A 24,223-nucleotide genomic window follows, 5' to 3' on the forward strand; every position below is an offset into this window, starting at 1 on the left:
TCTTTGGGTGCATGTGAAACATCGGGCTGCATTTGGATAGCGGACAGAAAATAGAGAAGAAGGAAAAATTAAGTTCTTCATTTTCTTTGTACCTGTGATACAATTCTCATGCCAGAGAATCGGATCACACCAATGTGACACTAGGGTCAAAGTCTGACAAAGTTTGATTAATAAGGCAGGTAACCCTGGTAGACCTATCATTTTAGAGGTGGGAACACTCACTGAAAGAATCTCAGGGTGGGTAGAAAATGTCCTTAAACTTCTGGTAAGTAAGACAGACAGCTATTTACAGGCCACCACAGACCTTTTAAAAAAGCTATCTACAATAGGTCCTCTCCCTAAGAATGCCATCTTAGCCACCATGGATGTGGAATCCATATATTCTAATATCCCACATGAAGATGGACTATCGCCTGACAAATGTTTCTTTAACCTAATAGGATCCCTTCTGAGTCTGTATTAACACTTACCATATTAATCCTCATACATAACTTTTTCTCCTTTAGCGAGGAGCTATAGTTACAACCAACCGGAACTGCATGGGCAGCAAAGCGTCACCCCAGTATGCCAATATTTTCATGGCTAAACTGGAAAATGAGTTTTTAGCATCCTGCTCTTTCAAACCCTCAGCCTATTTCCTTTACATCAATGACATCTTAATAATTTGGACTGAGTCTGAACAAGAACGTCTAAAATTCCATGACAAATTCAATCCATTTCATCGCACCATAAGCTTGACATTGGACAACTCAAAAAGAAATATCAACTTCCTGGATAACACTATAAAAATTCAAAATGGTTCAATCCAGACATCAGTGTATTGGAAACAAATTGACCATCCCACATACCTTAGGTGGGACAGCTTCACCCTGAAACACATTAAAAAGTCCATCGTCTACAGCCAGGCCCTTAGATATAATCATATCTGTCCAGCCCATCTAATAGGGATGAACACTTAGCCAACACTTAAACCAACATTTTTAAATTATGGCTACCACCCCACCTCCATTGATGATCAGATCATTAGGGCCACAAGGATCCCTAGAAGACAATTACTTCAATACGGAGAAAAAGATGAAAGTAATTGTGTTCTTGTTATCCGTGCAATGGGAAGAGCTGCAAAACCTGCAATGTGGTGTACTTAATTCTGTGCACTATATGTCCTATTGGGGGTCTCTATGTTGGGGGTCTCTACTGTATGTTGGATCTCTGTGCTCCAGGACACAATATAAACAATATGAAAGTTGTCATATTAAAAGGCAACTTCAAATCACAAAAACATCGAAGTGTCTGGGAATGCAAACTTAGAGTCTCTGATACCCTCCACACAGGACTAAATCTGTCAGGAGCATTTATGGCTCAGTACAATATCTGAAGAATCCACTCAAGAGACAGGAGGGCACCAGGTCTCTGATCTTACAGGGATATTGGGACAATAAAACTTTCACACCACTAATCTAATCTAACTAAGGATTTTACTCACTAAGCTCAGTTTGTTTATTTAAATATCCATTTATTATGCCATGCCTTTGTTCCTTTTGAGTATATATTCCTGTTTATTCAGATACTTTATTTAAGGGGTAATATTTCTCCTTGCAGAGAGTGACATGTTATGCATGTCACGTTGAGGAGACTTTTAAAGCCGCAATGTTCCTCTGGGAAATATGCAAATTGTCTTCTCAGAGAGGAAGAGGGCTAGAACTCTAGTGCCACCTACAGGAAGTAGCAATCCTAAAAGTCAATAGTGACACTTTAACGAGCCTTATCACATGACTTAGGATATAAGCAAGAACCAGAAACTCAATTTGCAGAGACTGTGTTTCGGGGTACTGCCACTCGTCAGTGCAAAGTGTGAGTTCTGGTTTGGCTGGGTGAGAGCCATCAGACTGGTTTCTAAGGGGTAACATTTCTCCTTGCAGAGAGTGACTCACCCAGCTAAACCACAACTCACACTTTGCAATGACGAAATTGCATTTCAAGTTTGGGTTCGTGTTCAGGGTTCCGGCTTGTTCGCGCCAAAAAATCGGTGTAATGCACACGCCCGGACTGACTGGCGTGTGCGTGTTTATGTAGTGATTCCACTGTGCCATGAACCGGAGAGTGCCTGGAGGGGAACTAAGTATCTGCCCGATCTGACCAAGGTCGCACAACGGCATACGACGCCAGTGCACCAGGGAGGAACCGGGCAGAGGGACCAGGTGCTACTCCAGGTCAGACCCCGGACACGGCTGGTGACCCACACAGGGGAATACTGGAACAGGCAGGTTAGGCTGGCACACCGACTGGTGGGTATAGGCAGACACGGCTGGAATACAGAAGGGATGCTGGCGAGCACGAGTGGTATGCAGGCAGGCGGGTATGCAGGCAGGGGGGTACAGGCAAGCACGGCTAGAGTGCAGACAGGGAGGCACTAGCAGGTAGGAACACAGGCGGGATAGGACCCAGTACACACTGGGACTCAGGAGCAGAACCACAGATGTGGCGGACAAACACAGCAGAGTAAGGCCACCCAGAGTGGTGAGCGAGAGCTGGGCAAGACGAGACTGCCAGGAGCGGTGAGCGAGAGTAGAGCAGGATGAGGCCGCCTGGAGCGGTGAGCGAGAGTAGAGCAGGACGAGGCCGCCTGGAGCGGTGAGCGAGAGTAGAGCAAGACGAGACCACCTAGAGCGGTGAGCGAGAGCAGGGCAAGACAAGACCGCCAGGAGCGGTGAGCGAGAGTAGAGCAGGATGAGGCCGCCTGGAGCGGTGAGCGAGAGTAGAGCAGGAAGAGGCCGCCTGGAGTGGTGAGCAAGAGTAGAGCAGGACGAAGCCGTCTGGAGCGGTGAGCAACAGTAGAGCAGGACGAGGCCGCCTGGAGCGGTGAGCAAGAGTAGAGCAGGACGAGACTGCCGGAGCAGCGAGCAAAGGGTCAGAGCAGAGCGAGACTGCCGGAGCAGCGAGCAAAGGGTCAGAGCAGAGCGAGACTGCCGGAGCAGCGAGCAAAGGGTCAGAGCAGAGCGAGACTGCCGGAGCAGCGAGCAAAGGGTCAGAGCAGAGCGAGACTGCCGGAGCAGCGAGCAAAGGGTCAGAGCAGAGCGAGACTGCCGGAGCAGCGAGCAAAGGGTCAGAGCAGAGCGAGACTGCCGGAGCAGCGAGCAAAGGGTCAGAGCAGAGCGAGACTGCCGGAGCAGCGAGCAAAGGGTCAGAGCAGAGCGAGACTGCCGGAGCAGCGAGCAAAGGGTCAGAGCAGAGCGAGACTGCCGGAGCAGCGAGCAAAGGGTCAGAGCAGAGCGAGACTGCCGGAGCAGCGAGCAAAGGGTCAGAGCAGAGCAAGAACCACAGGAGCGGAGAGCGAGGCAGGGCAGAGGGGACAGGGCTCTGTTCACACGGAACAGACAGGAAGGGAAAGGCAGAGCCAGATACCCACAGGGTACTTGCAGTGAAGTAGCGAGTGGACCACAAAGTCACAAACGGAAGTACAGTGACAACGAACAGGAGTTAGGTACGAGTTCAGACTCTGCAGAAAAAGGAAACATAGAGAAAAACAGGAAACAGGCTAGAAGAGTATTCAGACAAGAACAGACACAGTAGCAAGATACAGGAGCGTGTCTATGTATGCAGCCCCTAGAAGGCGGAAGGAACAGGCTAGGAGCGTGTTCAGACAGGACAGACAAGATACAGGAGCGGGTCTAGGTATGCAGCCCCTAGAAGGCGGAAGGAACAGGCTAGGAGCGTGTTCAGACAGGCCTGGAAATACAGCCTCCAGGAAAGGCAGGCAAGCAAACACAGAAAGGGACCTGGCACATTCAGAGTGAAAGAGCACACTGAATGAAACACAATGCTCAGGCAGGGTTTCCTGGGAGGAGCTGGGTTAAATACCAGGTGACAGACAGCAATAGGCTGAGGACGCACAAGGGGTGTGCCCGCAGCAGGTACAAGAAACAGGAAGTGATCAGGCGCCGCCCTTAAGCAGCAGAAACAGAGGCAAGCAAACAGCATGGAGGGAAGTCAGGCTAGCAGACTGGACTGGAGATCAAGTGCGCGCTCTTGCACAGTGGGAGATGGACCACTATGCAAGGACGCCACCAGGTATGTTACAATCGGTTCTGCCCATGACCATCCCTGATTTGCCACGCTGTCACGCAGATAGCATCTGCATGACAGCATGGCAAATCAGGGATATTGGGCATACACTAGTGTTTTTGCAAATTCAAGGTTGAGGAATGTGTGGATCTGGGAGATATTTTGGAGTTAGCGTCAGCAGGAAGTGGAAAGGGCTTGGATCTCAACATCTGCGTGACAGCGTGGCAAATCAGGGATGTTCATGGGCAGAGCTGATTTTTGCAAGAACAAGTCGGAATCCCGAACACGAACCCGAATTTGAAATGCCAATCAAATTCGCTCAACAGTCAACACTAGTGGTGAGATGTGATTTGGAGAGTAAAAAGGAAAGTTGATCATCCGTGATGGCGGAGAAGCTAGTTTTGGAGGAGGAGAGTTGAGTAGTTGTCAGGAGGGGCTGTGGGGACTTTAAGCAAAAGCTTTGCCTTACGTTGTCAATCTTCTGCTTGAAGAATGAAGCAAAGTCTTCAGCTGAGATGAGAGGAGAGGGAGGTGGTGCTGGTGGATGGAGGAGAAGGAGGTGGAGCTGGTGGACGGAGGAGAGAATTGAATGTACTGAATAGCTGTTTAGGGTTATGAGATAGGGATGATATGAGAGATGAGAAGTAAGTTTGTTTTGCTGCAGTGAGTAATTGCGCAGCATTTTGACAACTTCTGTTACTAAACGGACTACTACACTCCCTTTCTTTGGCAGCCGCACAGCGGTACGCCTTATTGATGAGGGCCAGAAATAGCATGTGCTCCAGTGGATGGTAAGCGCTGCATCAAGTGGCCTCTCCTCCTCTTCCTCCACCTTAACATTACACACAGTACAGTCTTCAGAGGTGGCACCTTAATTACTCTTGTTTTCCCTCGCGTCACAACTCTCCAACCGCCCAACTGACTGTGGAGAACCACAGATGGGCGAGTCTGCAGAGCTGTTCACACATTCTATTCCATGGGTATCATAGGTCTTCTCCAAAGATTCACAGACTCAAGAGGAGGAAAGCATCAGTTGGATCCGGGACCAGACTAAGTAGGGTCCGAACAGAATCCAGACCCTCGTCACCAGACCTTAACTCCCGGGGGTGGAGGTGATCCTGATGAGACTCAGATACCTGAGGCGCACACGGGCTGTATTGTGCTGTCAGGGAAGGAAGAGAAGGAGGGTGACTCTCAGGGCGAGGAGTGGGAGAAAAGAGAGGATGACGATGAGGTTGTAGATCCCACTTGGTGTGAACCCAGAGGCACGCAGCTGAGGAGGTGGAGGAGGAAGAAGACTAGGAGGTTACATTGCGCATTCCCGCAAATGCAACCATGACAAGCACTTCCTCCTTAGCCACAACTTGTCTGTGGCCAGTAGCGGTCACGGGTCTGCAATTTTCAGGTGCGACAAGGGTTGCCTAGCCTGAACCTTTTTGAGACCGCAAAGGATGACCTAACTCACGTTCCTCCCCTGGAAAGGAATGCATGCATTCCAGAGTATCGAAACACGCTTGTAGACAATTTTAAGAGTGGTTTTCCCCAAGACAGCAGAGAGGCACACAGTGTGCATTGCAGTTCTAGATTTCCAACCCCGGGAACATCGACTCGTCAACGCAAAAATATTAGCAGTCTTGCAGCGCTGGGGTCCTGGGTTCCAACCCCACCAAGGACAACATCTGCAAGGAGTTTGTATGTTCTCCCCGTGTTTGCGAGGGATTCCTCCGGGTATTCAGGTTTCTTCCCACACTCCATAAACATACTGATTGGAAATTTAGATTGTGATGCCCATTGGGGACAGTGCCAATAATGTCTGTAAATGTTTGTAAAGTGCTGTGGAATTAAAGGCGTTATATGAGTAAAATAAATATAAAAAAAAAAAATCTGTTAGTCGTTTCACTGATTTTTTAGACCAGCCAGTGCACCAGCAGAACTGAGTACAAGTCTGACATTTAGTGAATGACTGGCGAAGATGAGGCAGGAGTACAGTCCTGCTCATTATTATTGGCACCCATGAAGTGCAAGTACATAATGTGGAATATCTCCTGAAAGAAATGAATCAAGAGAAACTGTTTTTTTGAACAGAGCACTCATGTTAAATACAAAAGAGCAAATGATAAACAATAAATTAAAACCAAAAACAATGGGAGGGAAAAATAGAAAAACCTAAAGCTTGATGTGACACTGGTATTGGCACCATTTACATTAATTTAGTATGGAAACACATTTTGACTTGCCTGTGGTAAATCACAAAAGAGATTCACCTTTGATTGTCTGTGCCCATGTGACATGAATTAGCCAATGAATGAGGACTTCAGTGTTTTAAAAAGCCACATGGTAGGCCCTGTTCCTTTGTCACAATGGTGAAAACAATGGAGCTGTCTGAGGACATCAGAACTGCTATTATTAGCAAATACAAGACTTCCAAATGGCCTAAGGCCATCTCCAAAGACATTGGTGTCCTAGTTTCAATAGTGTGCAATGTTATTAAGAAGTTTGCCAAGCATGGAACCGTCAAGAACCTCCCTGGACGTGGGGGAAAGAGAAAAATTGACAAGAGAAGTCTTCAAAGGTTGGTGTGAATGGTTGAAAAAACACCACGTCAAACATCCAAAGACCTGAAGGTCAACCTGGAACTGTCTGGGGTCATGGATTCAACAAGTACCATACACCGCACACTAAACTAAGCAGAGCTTTATGGGCACATGACAAGGAAGGAATCATTGCTGTAGAAAATTCATAAAACGCAACGACTGATCTTTGCCAAAGAGTACCTTGACAAACCACAATCCTTGTGAGAAAAAGTTCTAGGGATAGATGAAACAAAAATAGAGATTTTTGGCAATGCAAAGCAACAGTTTGTTTACAGACAGCACAATGAAGCTTATAAGGAAAAGAACACCTTACCAAGAGTTAAGCATGGTGGAGGATCCATACTTTGCTGCGTCTGGTACTGGAGGCCTTGACCATATCACAGGAATCAAGAAATCAGAGAATTATCAAGAGATTTGAGAATGAAATGTCCTACCCAGTGTAAGAAAACTTGGTTTGAGTCAAAGATCATGGGTCCTCCAGCAAGACAATGACCCAAAGCACACATCCAAAAGTACACAGGAATGATTGAAAAAGAAAAAATAGACTGTTTTAAAATGGCCAGCAATGAGTCCTGACCTCAATCCAATTGAAAATCTTTGGGGTGAGCGGAAATCTGCCGTTGTGAAAAAACCCTGTAAACATTCAAGAGCTTGAACAAGCTACAAAGGAAGAGTGAGAGAAAATTCCAGCTGAGAAGTGGTAGAAGCTTATAGATGGCTATAAAATACGTTCGGAGGCTGTCAGCAATGCAAAAGGATGTGCAGCCAAGTATTAATTAGGGGTGGCTTTATTGCTGCACATGTCGTTTATTCTGTTTCTTCTTTGAAAATGCAACATGGAAGTTGAAAAAGAATGTTTTATTGTTGTATTACTTTGGCCCACTAATTAAAAAATCCTGAGGATATATCTTTGGAACATTTCCATTTATTTATGAAGATATTGTACAGTCTGAAAAAAATTAAGGGGTGCCAATAATGATGAGCAGCACAGTATCTCAAGCTCAATATCAATGTCATCAGGGCACTTTCGAATTTAGATCTACAAAAATGGAAGACTGGCCTGAGCTCGCCTGTCACGACTTGGAGGTTTTGCCATGCCCGGCAAATCATAGATCTCCAATGACTTTTGCATGCCAGTCGCAGACTGGGCAGACTAGGAGATGGTGTGATTTTTAGTGTGCTGCTTTGATCTTGCATTATTGCAGTCTGTGACACCTTTGTTGTGGCTTGTGTGCCTGCTGTTGCTACTGCTGCAGATGTAACTAACAATTTTTTGAAATGTGGAGACTCCAAGTTGGAGTGGAAGGGGTGTCAGAGCCGCATTATACTATTTCCACTATGGGGAAATTGATAATGTATGTAAAGCGCTGGGAAATTAATGGCGTTATATAACAGAGTAAAATCAATAAATAAATTTAAAAAATTGATGCCACTTTAGTTTAGATTTTTGGAAATGTTTGGACTCAAAGTTGGGTCTCCTTCATGTATGTTGCCTGAATTTGGCAAGGCTCTCAGAGCACCAGGCCACACCGGTCAGTCATTCACCAGTTACTGATCAAAGTTTAAGCTAGAAATGCTGCTCCAAGCCCTATCCCATGCTGAAATGTGGCCTGGACAATGTTTCAGGACAATGCTATTAGCACAACCAAATTAGATTCTACAATTTGGACTCCTGGCTGGAGCAAAATATTAGAATAAAATTTGTATATGCTGAAATATGGCCTGGTTTCTGGACCATGCTAGTACCAGAAAAATTAGATTTTATAATTTGAACCCCTGGATGGAGCAGAATATCAGCACAAAACAATTACAAGCTCAGATGTGGCATGGTTTCTTTAGCACGATAGTAACAGAAAAAAATTAGATTTTATAATGTGGAGCCCTGGATGGAGCAGAATAGCAATGCAAAAGAATTAAAAGCTCTAATGTGGCATGGTTAATGTAGCACTGTAGTACCAGAAATAAATTAGATTTTCTAATGTGGAGCCCTGGATAGAGCAGAATCTTAGTGCAATAAAATTACAAGCTCAGATGTGGCCTTGTTTATGTAGCACGGTAGTACCAGAAAAAAATTAGCGTTTTAAAGGTGTACTCCTGTATGGAGCACAGTATTAGCAAAAACGATTGATCTGCTGGAAAGACGATTTCACAGCCACATAGGACCCTATCTATCTGACTTGCAAGCAACCGCCTAGCTAATCATCTCACTCTCTTACTATCCAGTAGCAGGAGTAGCCTCTCTGTGCTGTTACACTGACAAACTGGTGCCAAAACAACATTATATCAAGAGGGACATGTGACTTCGGCCACCAATGACACAAGCCCTTGTGTCTCGACTTTGTGATTGGTTTCTGGGCCCTGATTGGCTGCCAGAAATGCTATTATTTACCGCACTTTGGCCGAATTTTGCCAATTTTGAGTAAAAACGCTCGGGGGTCTGATCATGAATTCGAATGTGCAATATTCATGCCAAATTTGAAATTACCAAACATTTTCCGAACATGTTTGCTCATCTATACTTATTAGGTCACCCACCTACCAGCTGTCTTTCTGAACTAAATAACTCTAATTTTTCTGGGTACTCTGGTAGCTAGAGTTAGGTTTACTGTCAGCTTAAATTAATTTCTAAGTCAGTTTCTATGTCATGGGATTCAGACAATTCCCCATAGTTCTCCTAAATCAGTTGTTAAATAACTGTCCGTTTGGGAAATCTGATCCTGTTCCTCTGCCCCACTGGGATCAATTCTATTTGAGTTATATAAGAAATGGATATAATTGAAGATATCTTCTGGCTTGCACTGTTTGGACATAAAAAGCTCACTGCCCTAATGTATAGGAGCTTCTCAAATGACACATGAGGTCACATTATGCTACAGAGGTTCTGACAGGTGCCTAGATCACAGAGGAGGCAAAGGCGGAGGTGAAGGTGAGTGCTCCATTTTAGAGCAAGGGACATCATGTGAGGAATAGTGGAGAGGGTAAAGCATTGGGTGAGGAATGATGGAAAAGAATCAGATTGAGGGCAATTGTGGTGAAGCGTGGGCAGCTGGACTGTAGAAGGGATTATTTACCAAAAAAGAAGGGAGGATTACAATCCCTTAAACATCATATAACATACCATAATGCCATCAAGAGCATAAATCAAGCAGATAACCAAGACTATTGAACCAAAAAAAGAACTGCTCAAAAATATAAATATTTCAATTATCATAAAATTTTTATTATTATTATTAAAGACACCAAAGAACAATTAAAATCACATAAAGACACAAAGACACAAACTAGATGAAATTAAAAAGAGGGGCAAGACAGCACACGCAGCATGGTAGTAACAAGCACATTCATGATGAGATACATACTATATATACTGTATACAGTACAGACCAAAAGTTTGGACACACCTTCTCATTTAAAGATTTTTCTGTATTTTCATGACTATGAAAATTGTACATTCACACTGAAAGCATCAAAACTATGAATTAACATGTGGAATTATATACTTAACAAAAAAGTGTGAAACAACTGAAAATATGTCTTATATTCTAGACTCTTCAAAGCCACCTTTTGCTTTGATGACCGCTTTGCACACTCTTGGCATTCTCTTGATGAGCTTCAAGAGGTAGTCACCGGAAATGGTCTTCCAACAATCTTGAAGGAGTTCCCAGAGATGCTTAGCACTTGTTGGCCCTTTTGTCTTCACTCTGCGGTCCATCTCACCCCAAATCATCTCGATTGGGTTCAGGTCTGGGGACTGTGGAGGCCAGGTCATCTGGCGTAGCACCCCATCACTCTCTTTCTTGGTCAAATAGCCCTTACAGAGCCTGGAGGTGTGTTTGGGGTCATTGTCCTGTTGAAAAATAAATGATGGTCCAACTAAACGCAAACCGGATGGAACAGAATGCCGCTGCAAGATGCTGTGGTTGCCATGCTGGTTCAGTATGCCTTCAGTTTTAAATAAATCCCCAACAGTGTCACCAGCAAAGCACCCCCAGACCATCACACCTCCTCCTCCATGCTTCACGGTGGGAACCAGGCATGTAGAGTCCATCCGTTCACCTTTTCTGCGTCGCACAAAGACACGGTGGTTGGAACCAAAGATTTCAAATTTGGACTCATCCGACCAAAGCATAGATTTCCACTGGTCTAATGTCCATTCCTTGTGTTCTTTAGCCCAAACAAGTCTCTTCTGCTTGTTGCCTGTCCTTAGCAGTGGTTTCCTAGCAGCTATTTTACCATGAAGGCCTGCTGCACAAAGTCTCCTCTTAACAGTTGTTGTAGAGATGTGTCTGCTGCTAGAACTCTGTGTGGCATTGACCTGGTCTCTAATCTGAGCTGCTGTTAACCTGTGATTTCTGAGGCTGGTGACTGGGATAAACTTATCCTCAGAAGCAGAGGTGACTCTTGGTCTTCCTTTCCTGGGGCGGTCCTCATGTGAGCCAATTTCTTTGTAGTGCTTGATGGTTTTTGCAGCTGCACTTGGGGACACTTTCAAATTTTTCCAATTTTTCGGACTGACTGACCTTCATTTCCTAAAGTAATGATGGCCACTCGTTTTTCTTTACTTAGCTGCTTTTTTCTTGCCATAATACAAATTCTAACAGTCTATTCAGTAGGACTATCAGCTGCGTATCCACCAGACTTCTGCACAACACAACTGATGGTCCCAATCCCATTTATAAGGCATGAAATCCCACTTATTAAACCTGATACGGCACACCTGTGAAGTGAAAACCATTTCTGGTGACTACCTCTTGAAGCTCATCAAGAGAATGCCAAAAGTGTGCAAAGCAGTCATTAAAGCAAAAGGTGGCTACTTTGAAGAACCTAGAATATAAGACATATTTTCAGTTGTTTCACACTTTTTTGTTAAGTATACAATTCCACGTGATAATTCATAGTTTTGATGCCTTCAGTGTGAATGTACATTTTTCATAGTCATGAAAATACAGAAAAATCTTTAAATGAGAAGATGTGTCCAAACTTTTGGTCTGTACTGTATAGACACTGCTCAAAAAAAATAAAGGGAGCACTTAAACAACAGAATATAACTCCAAGTAAATCAAACTTCTGTGAAATAAAACTGTCCACCTAGGAAGCAACACTGATTGACAATCAATTTCCCATGCTGTTGTGCAAATGGAATAGACAGTAGATGGAAATTATTGGCAATTATCAAGACACACTCAATAAAGGAGTGGTTCTGCAGGTGGGGACCACAGACCACATCTCAGAACCAATGCTTTCTGGCTGATGTTTTGATCACTTTTGAATGCTGGTTGTGCTTTCACACTCTTGGTAGCATGAGATGGACTCTACAACCCACAGAAGTTGCTCAGGTAGTGCAGCTCATCCAGGATGGCACATCAATGCGAGATGTGGCAAGAAGGTTTGCTGTGTCTGTCAGCGTAGTGTCCAGAGGCTGGAGGCGCTACCAGGAGACAGGCCAGTACACCAGGAGACGTGGAGGGGGCCATAAGAGGGCAACAACCCAGCAGCAGGACCACTACCTTCGCCTTTGTGCAAGGAGGAACAGGAGGAGCACTGCCAGAGCCCTGCAAAATGACCTCCAGCAGGCCACAAATGTGCATATGTCAACACAAATGGTTAGAAACCGACTCCATGAGTGTGGTATGAGGGCCCGACATCCACAGATGGGGGTTGTGCTCACAGCCCAACACCGTGCAGGACGCTTCGCATTTTCCACAGAACTCCAGGATTGGCAAAGTCGCCACTGGCGCCCTGGGCTCTTCACAGATGAAAGCAGGTTCACACTGAGCACATGTGACAGACATGACAGAGTCTGGAGACGCCGTGGAGAGCGATCTGCTACCTGCAACATTCTTCAGCATGACCGGTTTGGCAGTGGGTCAGTAATGGTGTGGGGTGGCATTTCTTTGGAGGGCCACACAGCCCTCCATGTGCTAGCCAGAGGTAGCCTGACTGCCATTAGGTACCGAGATGAGATCCTCAGACCCCTTATGAGACCATATGCTGGTGCGGTTGGCCCTGGGTTCCTCCTAATGCAGGACAATGCCAGACCTCATGTGACTGGAGTGTGTCAGCAATTCCTGCAAGATGAAGGCATTGAAGCTATGGACTGGCCCGCCCATTCCCCAGACCTGAATCCGATTGAGCACATCTGGGACATCATGTCTCGCTCCATCCACCAACGTCACGTTGTACCACAGACTGTCCAGGAGTTGTGATTTTGTGTATATACAGTATACATATATATATATATATATATATATATATATATATATATATAAAGTGCAGAGCACAAATGGTCTCAAGTAATAAAGTGCAAAGTATGAATACATTTATTGCCAAGGTATATTTTTTCCTTTATTCATTATGTGAAGCTTGTCAATTAATGTATTCATACTTTGCACTTTATTACTTGAGACTATTTGTGCATGGCACTTTATATGTAGTATATTTCTCATCATGAATATGCTTATTACTACCATGCTGCGTGTGCTGTCTTGACCCTCTTTTTAATTTTGTCTAGTCTTTGTCCTTGTCTCTGTATGTGATTTTAATTGTTCTTTGGTGTCTTAATAATAATACAAATTCTATGATAATTTAAATATTTGTATTTTTGAGTACCGTAGTTCTTTTTTTGGTTCAATAGACTGTGGAAAGGAGGTAGCCTGTGGAGAGGACATCGGGGGAGTGGGCAGTTTGGGTGAATTGCAGTGTGGGGAGGGAACATTGTGGAGGGGGGCAGCATTGAGATGGGACAGCAAGGTGGGGAGAAAGTAGAGATGGTAAAGCGTGGAGGTGGAGGCTGGTGTGTAGGCCATAAAGGGAAACACTGTAAATGTCATAGTTCATGAGACAGGATGATGTGGTGGTTATAGTTTATAAGGGAAGATAACGTGGAGGTCATAGTTTGTAAGGGAGGACAGTGTGGAGATTTCAATTTATAAGCGAGAGTGGTATGGTGGTTAAAGTTTATAAAAGAGAATGGTGTGGCGGACATAGTTTAACAGGGAGAATAGTTTGGATATCATAGTTTATAAGGGCGATTGTGTACTCCAAAGACATACTGATAGGGAATGTAGATTGTGAGCCCCAATGGGGACAGAGATGATGCTGTAAAGTGCTGTGGAATATGATAGCGCTATATATGCAATGTGTAATAAATAATAAAAATAATAATAAATAAAAATAGTTGTTGTATTTCATAAGAGAGATGGTGAGGGAATCATAGTTCATAGTAAGGAATGTACGAAAGCAATGTTTTAAAGGAAAGAACAGTGTCGAGGCCATGTATGGAGACTGTATGATAGATGTGAAGTAAGCACAATGAAGGCATTTATTTATTCAAGGGCACTATGTAGGGCTTATTTACGGCACAGCATGAACATTTATTTTTATTCATTGGCACTATAATCACACTGTAAATTGTATAGGTCCTTTTTCAGGATGTGCTGCAAAAACAAAAGAGAAAGCTGCAATGAGCTGTGGATGTCAAAAGTCACCATGGTGTCTGGACCAAATTCAGAAGAAAAAACAGAGAAAGACTGTATATAGTCAGAACTGTGGTTTCTCTATGGTCTGCAGTCTGGTGATGGCTGGTAACTAGTGGTGATTGAGCACTAAAATGCTCGAGTGCTCGGTACTCAAATCGAACAGATAGGACGCTCGAACGGGCTTGACTCGAGTACCGAGTATAATGGAAGTCAATGGGAAACTCAAGCCTTTTTCAGGAAGACCCTAACAAAGGGCTAAGGAGGTAGGAAAATCGCTAATAAGAATGAAAACAGCAGTCACATGGAATGGGAATAGTATGGGGAAGACGTCTGGAAGCATCCGACGCCCAGGCGGCTGCTGGAAACAATATTGTCAGTGTATTACTCTACTTTTACGGACTGACATTAAAACATACAATACCGAATATGAAATAGATTTTACAGGAAAAATGTTAGGAAACAGCCTTTCCTGTATAATGAATTGTATATAAGGCAAAATTAAAAAAAAGCCTCCTCAACCCCTTAATAGCCAAGCCATTTCTCACCGTATTTCTCTGTCGCCTATGACTACAGTAGATGACATAGTAGGAGGAGAATTAAAACTGCACCCAATGGTTGTCACAGGTAAATGTAATTTTAACATTTTACTATCTTATCTGGCCATGTGGTGTGTATGATATAGTCAGACACATCCTGTTTAATTTATGAAGGAGGGACTCTGAAAGTCACAAAGCTTATGCAGACAATGCAAGAACTGCCAAAAATTAGAAGGAAGAGGGACTCAAATACACAGTGTTTTAGAAATAAAAGAGGGCCTCATTTGCATTCTGTTAAAATTGTTAAGTAGAGGGACACCTAGGCTCATAAAGCCTATGCACTAAGTGCAAGGGCTGCCAAAAATTAGAAGGAGGGACTGCAATACACCCTAGAAGACACAGAGGAGGGCCTCCAAATTTTTTTTTCCCCAATTTTAAGGAGTGAGACTCCTAGACTAGTAAAGCCTGTGCACTAAGTGCAAGGGCTGAAAAACATTTACCCCTGGGGGTTATACATATATACTTATTATATGTAAGATAAATATAGATGTAGGCCTCATTCACATCCTGTAAAAATGATGAAGGAGGGTATCATACATACCCTGGAAAAATTAAGAGTGATGGTTGCATGATGACCCTCTAAAAATTATGAGTGAGAGTCCCCTGATGTCCTTCTAAAAATTATGAGCGATGGTCCCCTGTTCACCTTTTAAAAATTATGAGCAAGCGCTGCCTGATAACCTTCTAAAAATTATGAGCGAGGGCGGCATAATGACCCTGTTGATATGGTGGAGGTGGAGGAGGACAAGAAAAAGAAGAAACTGTGAGCTGTATACCCTTTTTTGTGCAGGAAGGGGTGCATGGGAATACACCAGATAAAAAGGAAAATTTGAATTGGTTTTGTGCTACATTGCTGCCATCCGGTGAGGTTGAGAAGTCTCGGCCAACCTAGGTTTTTTTCATTTTGATAAGAATCAGCCTGTCAGCATTTTCAGTTGACAGGCGGGTGCAACTGTCAGTTATTATGCCCACAGAGGCACTAAAAACCAGTTCTGACAAAACGCTAGCAGCAGGGCAGGCCAGCACCTCCAAAGCGTATAGGGACAGTTCATGCCATGTATCCAGCTTGAATACCCAATAGATGTACAGTACAGAGGTATCATGGAGGACACTGGTATGGTCGAATAGGTACTCCTTCACCATCTTCATTAACTTTTACCTCCTTGTCAGAGAACCCCACAAATCAGGGCATGGGTGCTGGGAGGGTCTAATAAAACGGTCCCAGACCTTTGATGGTGTTCTCCTGCCTCTGTTGGACCTGGTGTGTGTCTCGCTCATCTCTCCTCCTTGGTTGCCCAAGGAACTATGACCTCCAGTGACCTTCTGGTATTAAAGCATTTTATTAGCCGTCTTTGCCACAGGAAGGAGAGATGGAAAGTTCTCCTTGTAGCGTGGTTCGAGAAGGGTGAACAACCAGTAATCAGTGTTGCCAAAATGCGTATAACGCAAGGGTAACTGAAAAGAGAGAGACATAAAGTGAGCCATGTGTGCCAGACTCCCAACAGGCAAGACTTCCCTGTTCCCCAAGTAGAATGACTCTCCATCTCCTCCTCTGATGACGAGATGAGGCTGGTGTGAGTAGTACCCTCAGTATCACAGGCAACCATCTCCTGTTGCCCCTCCTCAGCTTTCTCCTCACTATCACCCAATCCATGTTGAGAAGATGAGATGAGGCTGAGCTGGGAAGTATCACCCTGTGTACTTTCTTCCTCCATCTCCCCCTGGTCCACATGCAAAGCTTCCTCTTTACTTGTGAGCAGTGAGTGTTTGAGCAGACACAGATGCAGGATTGTTATGCTGATTATGACATCATCGCTGCTCACCATCTTGGTTGATTCCTCAAAGTTTTGTAGAATCTCGCAGATGTCAGACATCCATGCCCACTCATAGGTTGTTATGTGCGGAGGCTGACCAGAATACTGACAGGCATGTTGGAGCTAGTATTCAATTACTACCCTCTGCTGCTCACAAAGCCTTGCCAACATGTGTAATGTGGAATTTCAGCGTGCGATCATGCTGCACACCAGTTGGTGAGCTGGCACTTGCAAGCGCTGCTGCAGCACTGTCAGACCGGCAGCAGCTGTAGCTGACTTGCGAAAATGGTCACACCCGCGGCGTACCTTCACAAATAGCTCAGAAAATCTGGGTACATTTTCAGAAACTGCTGAACCACTAAGTTGAGCATGTGGGCCAGCATGGTATGTGTGGGAGCTTTCCAAGCTTCAAAGCAGCCACCAGGTTACGGCCATTATCAAAAGACGACCATACCTAGTTGTAGGTTAAGGAGCGAGAGCCACAGATCTTTTCACAACTCTGCAGCGATGTGCTCTTTGTCACCTAAAGAAATTAGTTTCAGCAGAGCCTGTTGCCGCTTCACCTAGGCAGTGCTGCAGTGCTTACAGCTTGCAACTGATATGGACAACGTGCTCAGAGTTGAAAATTCGGAGATGGAGGATAAGGAGGAGGAGGTAGTGCAGTAACTGGTGTAGATGGTGGAGGAAACCCTAAAGGAACTAGGGCCCGCAATCCTCGGCGTCGGTAGCACATGTGCCATCCCGGGGTCCTACTCATCCTAACCTCCATAAGGTTCACCCAGTGTGCCATCAGGGAAATATAGCGTCCTGGCCACAAGCAGTTGTCCATGTGTCGGTCGTTAAGTGGTACTTCCCAGTAACTGCGTTGGTCAGGGCATGGGTGATGTTATGGGACAAGTGCTGGGGTAAGGCGGGGATGGCATGCTGGGAAAAATATTGGTGGCTGGGGACTGAGTACTGAGGGACAGCTGCCGCCATGAGGTTGTGGAAAACCTCAGTGTCCACAAGCCTAAATGGCAACATTTCCAGGGCAAGCATTCTGGAACTGTGCCCATTTAGTATTTGGTCCCATGGGTGGGTGGCTTGGTATTTGGTTTGTGTTTCAAGGGCTGGGGTAGGGACAGCTGAATGCTGCACTGGGCTTGGTTGCTGATGGTGCTTGTGTATGTGCAACAACATGTGCAGGGCGGTAGGCATCCGCATCTGCATCCTGGAGAGGGGATTGGCAAGTTTGTAGCACAGACTTACTTCAAACTTACTACTCAAATTTACTTTCTTTAAAAATGCCAGACTGGGGAACACCTAACCCTTGGCCTGGGAACTTGCCGTGTGTGAGTGATCTGGGGTAAAGTTGCCTCCCTTCTCCCTCTGACCACACAACTGCATCTTCTTGCCTGTTGCAGTGCTGCAGATCCCTCCCAATTTGCACTTCTGTCTTTGCTCTGCATGGCACCTTCCCAGATTGTATCAGTGACATAATCGTCCACCACCTAGTCTTCCACTTCGGTACTCTGGTATCCTGACTTTTTGACTTAACAATATGAATTGCTAGCAACTGTTTCTCATCATCTTCCTCTTAAGACATTAATTGCCATTCCCCACCTTCGTGTTCCTCTAATTGTGGCTGCTCAAATATTAGGGCATCACAACTCATGAGCTCTTCACGTCTCTCTTGAAACATGTAGGGCGAGAGGCCAGAATCAATAAATGGAAATGTAAAGAGCTCCTTGGAGTGTCCGACTGTGAATCATTTTTCTCCTGGGACTCGCCATGGTGGGAGGAAGGAGGATCAGGGTAAGGATTATGTGGTCTACACTCTTGGCTAGTGGACCATGTGGAAGACAGGATGGTGCTGAGAAACATACTGAAAGCATTATCTGCCATCCAAGCAAACACCTGTTCGCAGTGTCAAAAGTGGTGTTCCAGGCCCACCTGCAAAGTGGAACAGGAAGCTAGGTCTTGTGGATGAGCGTGTTTGTTGTGCTCCCACAACTGGCACAGTTTCACCTGGCCCATGGCTTCAGCCTTTGCGTGCACCATCAGCAGCAACTCCACTTCCCCATCACTTACCACACGCCTTGCATATTTTAAATTAGGTATATAATATATGCCTGCAAACTTTCCGATATTAACCCCTTAACAACATCTGACGTACTAATACGCGTCTGTGCCCTGGGACTTAAGAGCCAGACCCGTATTAGTACGTCATGGCGATCGCGACCGCACACAGGCTGTGCGGGCGCGATCGCCAGCCGGGTGTCAGCTGATTGGCACAGCTGACACCCGATACTATGTGTAGGGAGCGGTCCTGCACCGCTCCCAGCACATTAACCCCCGCGATGCTGCGATCGAAGTCGATCAAAGTCGATCGCAGCATTGCGGGGGCAAGGGGAGGTGATCGCAGATACTCACTGTCAGGCAAAAGGTATTTTTGCCCGAGTTTTAAAAATGAGAGATGTTTTAAAAAGGAAAACCCCCACCCCCTATCCATTTGTAAGAGAAGACCTAGAACTCACTTTTGCTTTTCCCCAAACCAGGAATCTTTATGACCCGCCATAAAACCTCAGTCCAGGGCAAGCACTGGTACAAACCGGAAAATCCCTCCAAAAAATCCCATTGTTTAATTGTACAAACGTTTTATGCCAATTTTAATCACGCACAGGTCTGACAGAAACATCGGAACCACTTTTTTTGAATGCTTACCTTTTTCCCATTACAATAGTATAACTTGCATAACTGAGGAATGACCGGGAACTGAGATAATGGATTCTGAGCTTCTGAGCGTCATAGAGGTTTCATATTTAATATCTATCTACATGAATATTGGTGACGGTCAAGATGATGTCTCCCTCTTGGATGTGGGACCCCCCCACACCAAGATATGGAATCTGAAGGATTTTTTAGGTCTTCTGCAGCTGGGTGGGCTCGCAAAGCCGAGCCCCCTTGTAAGGTAAATAAGGGGTGTCTCCCAGAGTTTTGGCTGCTTGCTAAAAACCAGATCGGCCATTTTTCAAGCCATTCTTCTCAAGGACGTCGAACGCACGCACATCACGTGGCGTAAGAAGAATCACCTCTAATTTCCGGGGAGCCGTCCCCCCCCACTGAATCTGAGACCATCACCTTGTGAAGCAGGTTTTGCTATTACTTATCCCTTTTATTTTAATAACTGTTTATGCATACATGTAAATTGTCTCCTTTATAATATCTTGTATATATTTTGTAAACACTGCCCCCCTTTTGGGAGTAAATCATTAATTATTTACCAGTTTCGTCCTTCTTGTCCTATGTCGAGCAAACACATTCCTCACCCGCTAATTCACGTTACCTACCAGGTACCCGATCCACCTGTTAAGCGATCGGTGGTGGCAGTATACCAGTATTTATGTGATATTGTGGTTTGAGGGTGGCTGGTCAGAGGTATATATACGTTCCTGGAAGGAACTGGTGGTATATATACGTTCTGTCACATCACGTGCCACAATAGTCGACATAAATTAGAGCAGCTGCGCCTGTGCTTATCCTCGGTCAATACCGTGTTTGACCAGCAGGATAAGGGGGCGCCAGAGAGCTGCAAGGTCTGACCCAAGTGGGTGTTGTTTTCATGACAAATTGGTGGCAAGCGGTGGGATCATAGGACATTAGTGATCTGGTTTGAGCAATCATTCCTCTCACTAAAAACTTGCACAAAAGTTTTGGAAGATCGAACTCAGTGTTTATTAGATCTGAGACTATACTGTATGTGTAGCAGTTACCCCTACCCTTCTTCGCTTTTTCTTTTCTATTTTTATTTTGGTGATCATGGTCGTAGTTGGGGAGTCCTCGTACAGCCAGCAGAAAAAGGACACTCTTATTGGAATATGTATAATCAAAGGCATTGACCCCCACGGCAAAAGCAGAGAACAAATGATTGCTGAACTGTTACAAGATGCTGCAGAGCCCGTCCGACAGCAGAGCCCTGATGATGGGGCGGCCAGCCAAGGCCCGGATGGCGCTGCTGCAGGGGTCCCACCTGTGATTGCCAGCCATACCCGCAACCAGGGTAGTGTGGACCCCCACCTGCAGATGGCCTTGGAGGCGCTCGCCACAGACGATCGTGAAGGACGACTGCAGCTGATCCTGAAATTCCAGGAGCGAGCAGAGCAACAGGCCCAAGCTGACCGAGAGGCTGCTGAGCAACAAGCTGACCGGCAACACCAGCTGGAGCTAGCCCGGATTCAGAAGGAGTCGCCCTCTACGCAGACCCGTGAGTCCAACAGTGCCAGCTGCTTTAAACCTCGTCCTGAGCACTTCCCTGTGATGGAAAAGGATGGGTACTTGGACACATTTCTGCGAGGCTTTGAAAAGGCCTGCAGGCAGTATCAGCTGCCCACCGACCAATGGGCAAGATATTTAACTCCAGGGCTCCGAGGAAAAGCCTTGGAGGTGTTCGCTTCCCTCCCTCGAGAACAAGATGGAGACTATGAGGCCGTCAAGCAGGCCCTGATAAAAAAGTACCAGCTGACTCCGGAGGTTTACCGGAAAAAGTTCAGAACCCTCCAACGTGGACCACATGACACCTACAGCGATGTGGTAGACGGGCTCAGAACCAACTTTGAGCAGTGGATCCAAGGACTGTCAGCGACCACCTTTGAGCAGCTAAAGGACCTGATGGTGAAAGACCAGTTCCTGCATCTGTGTCCGACTGAGGTACGGCAGTTCGTGATGGATCGGGAGCCACCTGATGCCAATAAAGCAGCGCAGATCGCAGACACCTACGAGGCTAACCGGAGACCAGAAGTGCGGAAGCCGGTCGTCACCAGCTGGAAAGGGGGTAAGCCATCAACCACCATCCCTGCCCCTGCCAGCCGACCTTCCGGAGTCCTTTTTCCCGTTACCAAGGCCCTGCCTGCATCTGATGCCCGCAGGTGTTATTTCTGCAACCAGACTGGTCATCTCAGCGCCACTTGCCCAGAGAAGCAGAGGAAGAACCCCCCATCCAAGGCCCCAGGGCCTAATGCCTCAGTTCTTTTGGTGGGTGGGCCGGTTGGGAGGGCCTGTGAAAACTTTCAGTCTGTCAGGGTGGGGGACACTCTCACTGTAGGCCTCAAGGACACTGGGGCCGAACGAACCCTCATCCGACCCGAACTGGTGTCCCCTGAAGCGCTTATTCCAGGAAAGACCCTGACTGTCACCGGGATTGGGGGCGTCCGATGCCCCTTGCCCATGGCCCGGGTTTTTATTGATTGGGGTGCGGGGAGTGGGGTGAAGGAAGTGGGAGTATCCAAAAACCTACCTGCAAATGTTTTGTTGGGAACTGATTTTGGGAGGATGCTTGCTTATTATGTCCCTAACACCCTTCCCTGATCTGATACGGTTGGTAAGGTTAATACTGATACTGTGAATGTCAATGCTTTACCTGATCATGATGATGATGATGATGATGATGATCATGATGATGATGTTGTTGTCTTGGAAGGTGCAGGAGAACTCAGCCATGTCACTCTGCGGGGTGATGTTGCTGAGGATCCCCTAGCCGGAGCAAAGGTCAGTGCCAAGGGTAATGGGGAGAGGCACGAGGACCATGAAGCAGGTGGTGCTGTGCCAGTGACCAGTGTCACAACAGATGGAGACCTGGCTGATGGTAGCTGCCCCATACGTAGCACTGTGCCTGAGGTAATGGAGGATGATGGAGAAGTAGTTCTCATGGCCTCTCAGGCTAATGAGACGGTGTTATTCCCCGGGGAGACGGCCTATATAGCCGCTGTTACCCGCAGTCAGAGTGCCCAGAATGCAAGTAACGCCCTGCCTTCTGGACCCTCCTCGGACAGAGGAATAACAGGATCAGGTATGGACCCAGAGCCGGTCCCAGAGGGTCCCAGTGAGGACGTGGCCTTAACCTCACTTCTGGCTTCCTCCAGCCAGGAGTTTCAGGCAGCTCTGCACTCAGATGCTAGCCTGGAGACGTTAAGGAGCCTCGCGGAGAAGCCCACCTCCGAGTCGGATAAGGAGAGGGTATTCTGGGACCAAGGGAGGTTGTACCGGGAGACAGTTCCCTGTACACCCCAACAGGAGTGGCTGAGGGAAAGACAGCTGGTCGTCCCCTACCAATTCAGGGACGAGTTGTTGCGGATCGCCCATGAAATTCCACTCGCTGGACACTTGGGGGTCAGCAAAACCAAGGCCCGGCTGTCTCATCACTTTTATTGGCCCAAAATGAGGACAGATGTGGTGAACTACTGTCGCTCCTGTAACACGTGTCAAAGAGTGGGACAGTCAGGGCCGGCCCCCAAAGCCCCCCTGATCTCTTTGCCAGTGATAGAGGAGCCTTTCCAGAGGATTGCTGTGGACATTGTGGGACCACTGGCCACACCCAGCAGCTCTGGAAAACGTTTCATCCTTACCGTGGTAGACTATGCTACCCGGTATCCGGAGGCAGTAGCCCTGTCCTCAATTAGGGCGGATAAGGTGGCGGTCGCCCTCTTGGCCATCTTTTCGCGAGTAGGATTTCCCAGGGAGATGCTTACCGACCAGGGGACCCAGTTCATGTCACGCTTAATGGAGGCCCTATGTAAGAAAATGCAGGTGCAGCATTTGGTATCGAGCGCATATCACCCACAGACCAATGGTTTGTGTGAGCGATTCAACGGTACCCTCAAACAGATGTTAAAAATGCTGGTTGAGACCCAGGGTCGCGACTGGGAGAGTTACCTCCCACACCTGCTATTTGCTTACAGAGAGGTTCCACAGGCCTCAACGGGGTTCTCCCCCTTTGAGCTCCTGTATGGCAGGCGTGTCCGAGGACCCCTTGGTTTGATAAGGGAATTCTGGGAAGAAGAGCCGAGCTCCCCAGGAGTGTCCATCGTGGAGTATGTCATGCGCTTCCGTGACAAGATGCAGACCTTGACGCAGTTAGTGCATGACAACATGGCGCAAGCCCAGGCTGACCAGAAGCATTGGTACGACCAGAACGCCCGAGAACGGACCTACCAGGTGGGTCAGAAGGTGTGGGTGCTGGTCCCCGTACCAAAGGACAAGCTTCAGGCGGCCTGGGAAGGCCCGTACGTCATTCACCAACAGCTCAACCCGGTCACCTACGTGATCACACTTGACCACGAGCGGGGTAGGCGGAAGGCGTTTCACGTTAATATGATGAAGGCTCATCAAGAACGTGGAACCTGTGTCCTACCGGTCTGCAACCTGCCCGAGGATGGGGAGGATGACCCCCTCTTAGACATGCTCGCCCAAGCGAAGGCCAGCGGGTCCCTAGAGGATGTAGAGCTAAGCGACTTGCTATCCGCAGACCAGAGGTCTCAGATGCAAGCAGTGCTGAAACCCTTCCAAGCAGTGTTCACCAACTTGCCTGGCAGGACTGAAGTGGCGGTCCATGAAGTGGACACCGGGAATCATTGCCCACTCCGGCGGACAGCCTGTCGAATCTCCGACGAGGTGCAGCATGTCATGCGCCAGGAGGTCGAGGAGATGCTGCAGTTGGGGGTGATTAAGCGGTCCAAGAGCGCGTGGGACTCACCTGTAGTCCTGGTGCCTAAGAAGGACCGGACCACCCGGTTCTGTGTGGACTACAGGGGGCTCAACGCTATCACCGCCTCTGACGCACAACCAATGCCACGCATTGAGGAGCTGCTGGAGCTGTTAGCCAGCGCGAGCTATCTCTCCATTATGGATTTGAGTCGGGGATATTG

General features: G+C 46.7%; 2 protein-coding genes across 3 annotated transcripts in view; one reads left to right on the forward strand and one right to left on the reverse strand.

Annotated features, from left to right (window-relative positions):
• Nucleotides 1–24,223, reverse strand: part of LOC141164416 (electrogenic sodium bicarbonate cotransporter 1-like) — a 766,124-nt gene that overhangs the window by 124,412 nt on the left and 617,489 nt on the right. The gene's annotated exons all lie outside the window — the stretch shown is intronic.
• Nucleotides 20,841–21,887, forward strand: LOC141164355 (uncharacterized). Its single transcript, XM_073649490.1, has one exon. It carries the CDS (start codon nucleotides 20,841–20,843, stop codon nucleotides 21,885–21,887), a length of 1,047 nt encoding a protein of 348 aa, XP_073505591.1.

Source organism: Phyllobates terribilis, unplaced genomic scaffold (genome assembly GCF_046119375.1).
Source record: "Phyllobates terribilis strain yellow unplaced genomic scaffold, ASM4611937v1 Scaffold_10__3_contigs__length_209671492, whole genome shotgun sequence".
Taxonomy (NCBI): domain Eukaryota; kingdom Metazoa; phylum Chordata; class Amphibia; order Anura; family Dendrobatidae; genus Phyllobates; species Phyllobates terribilis.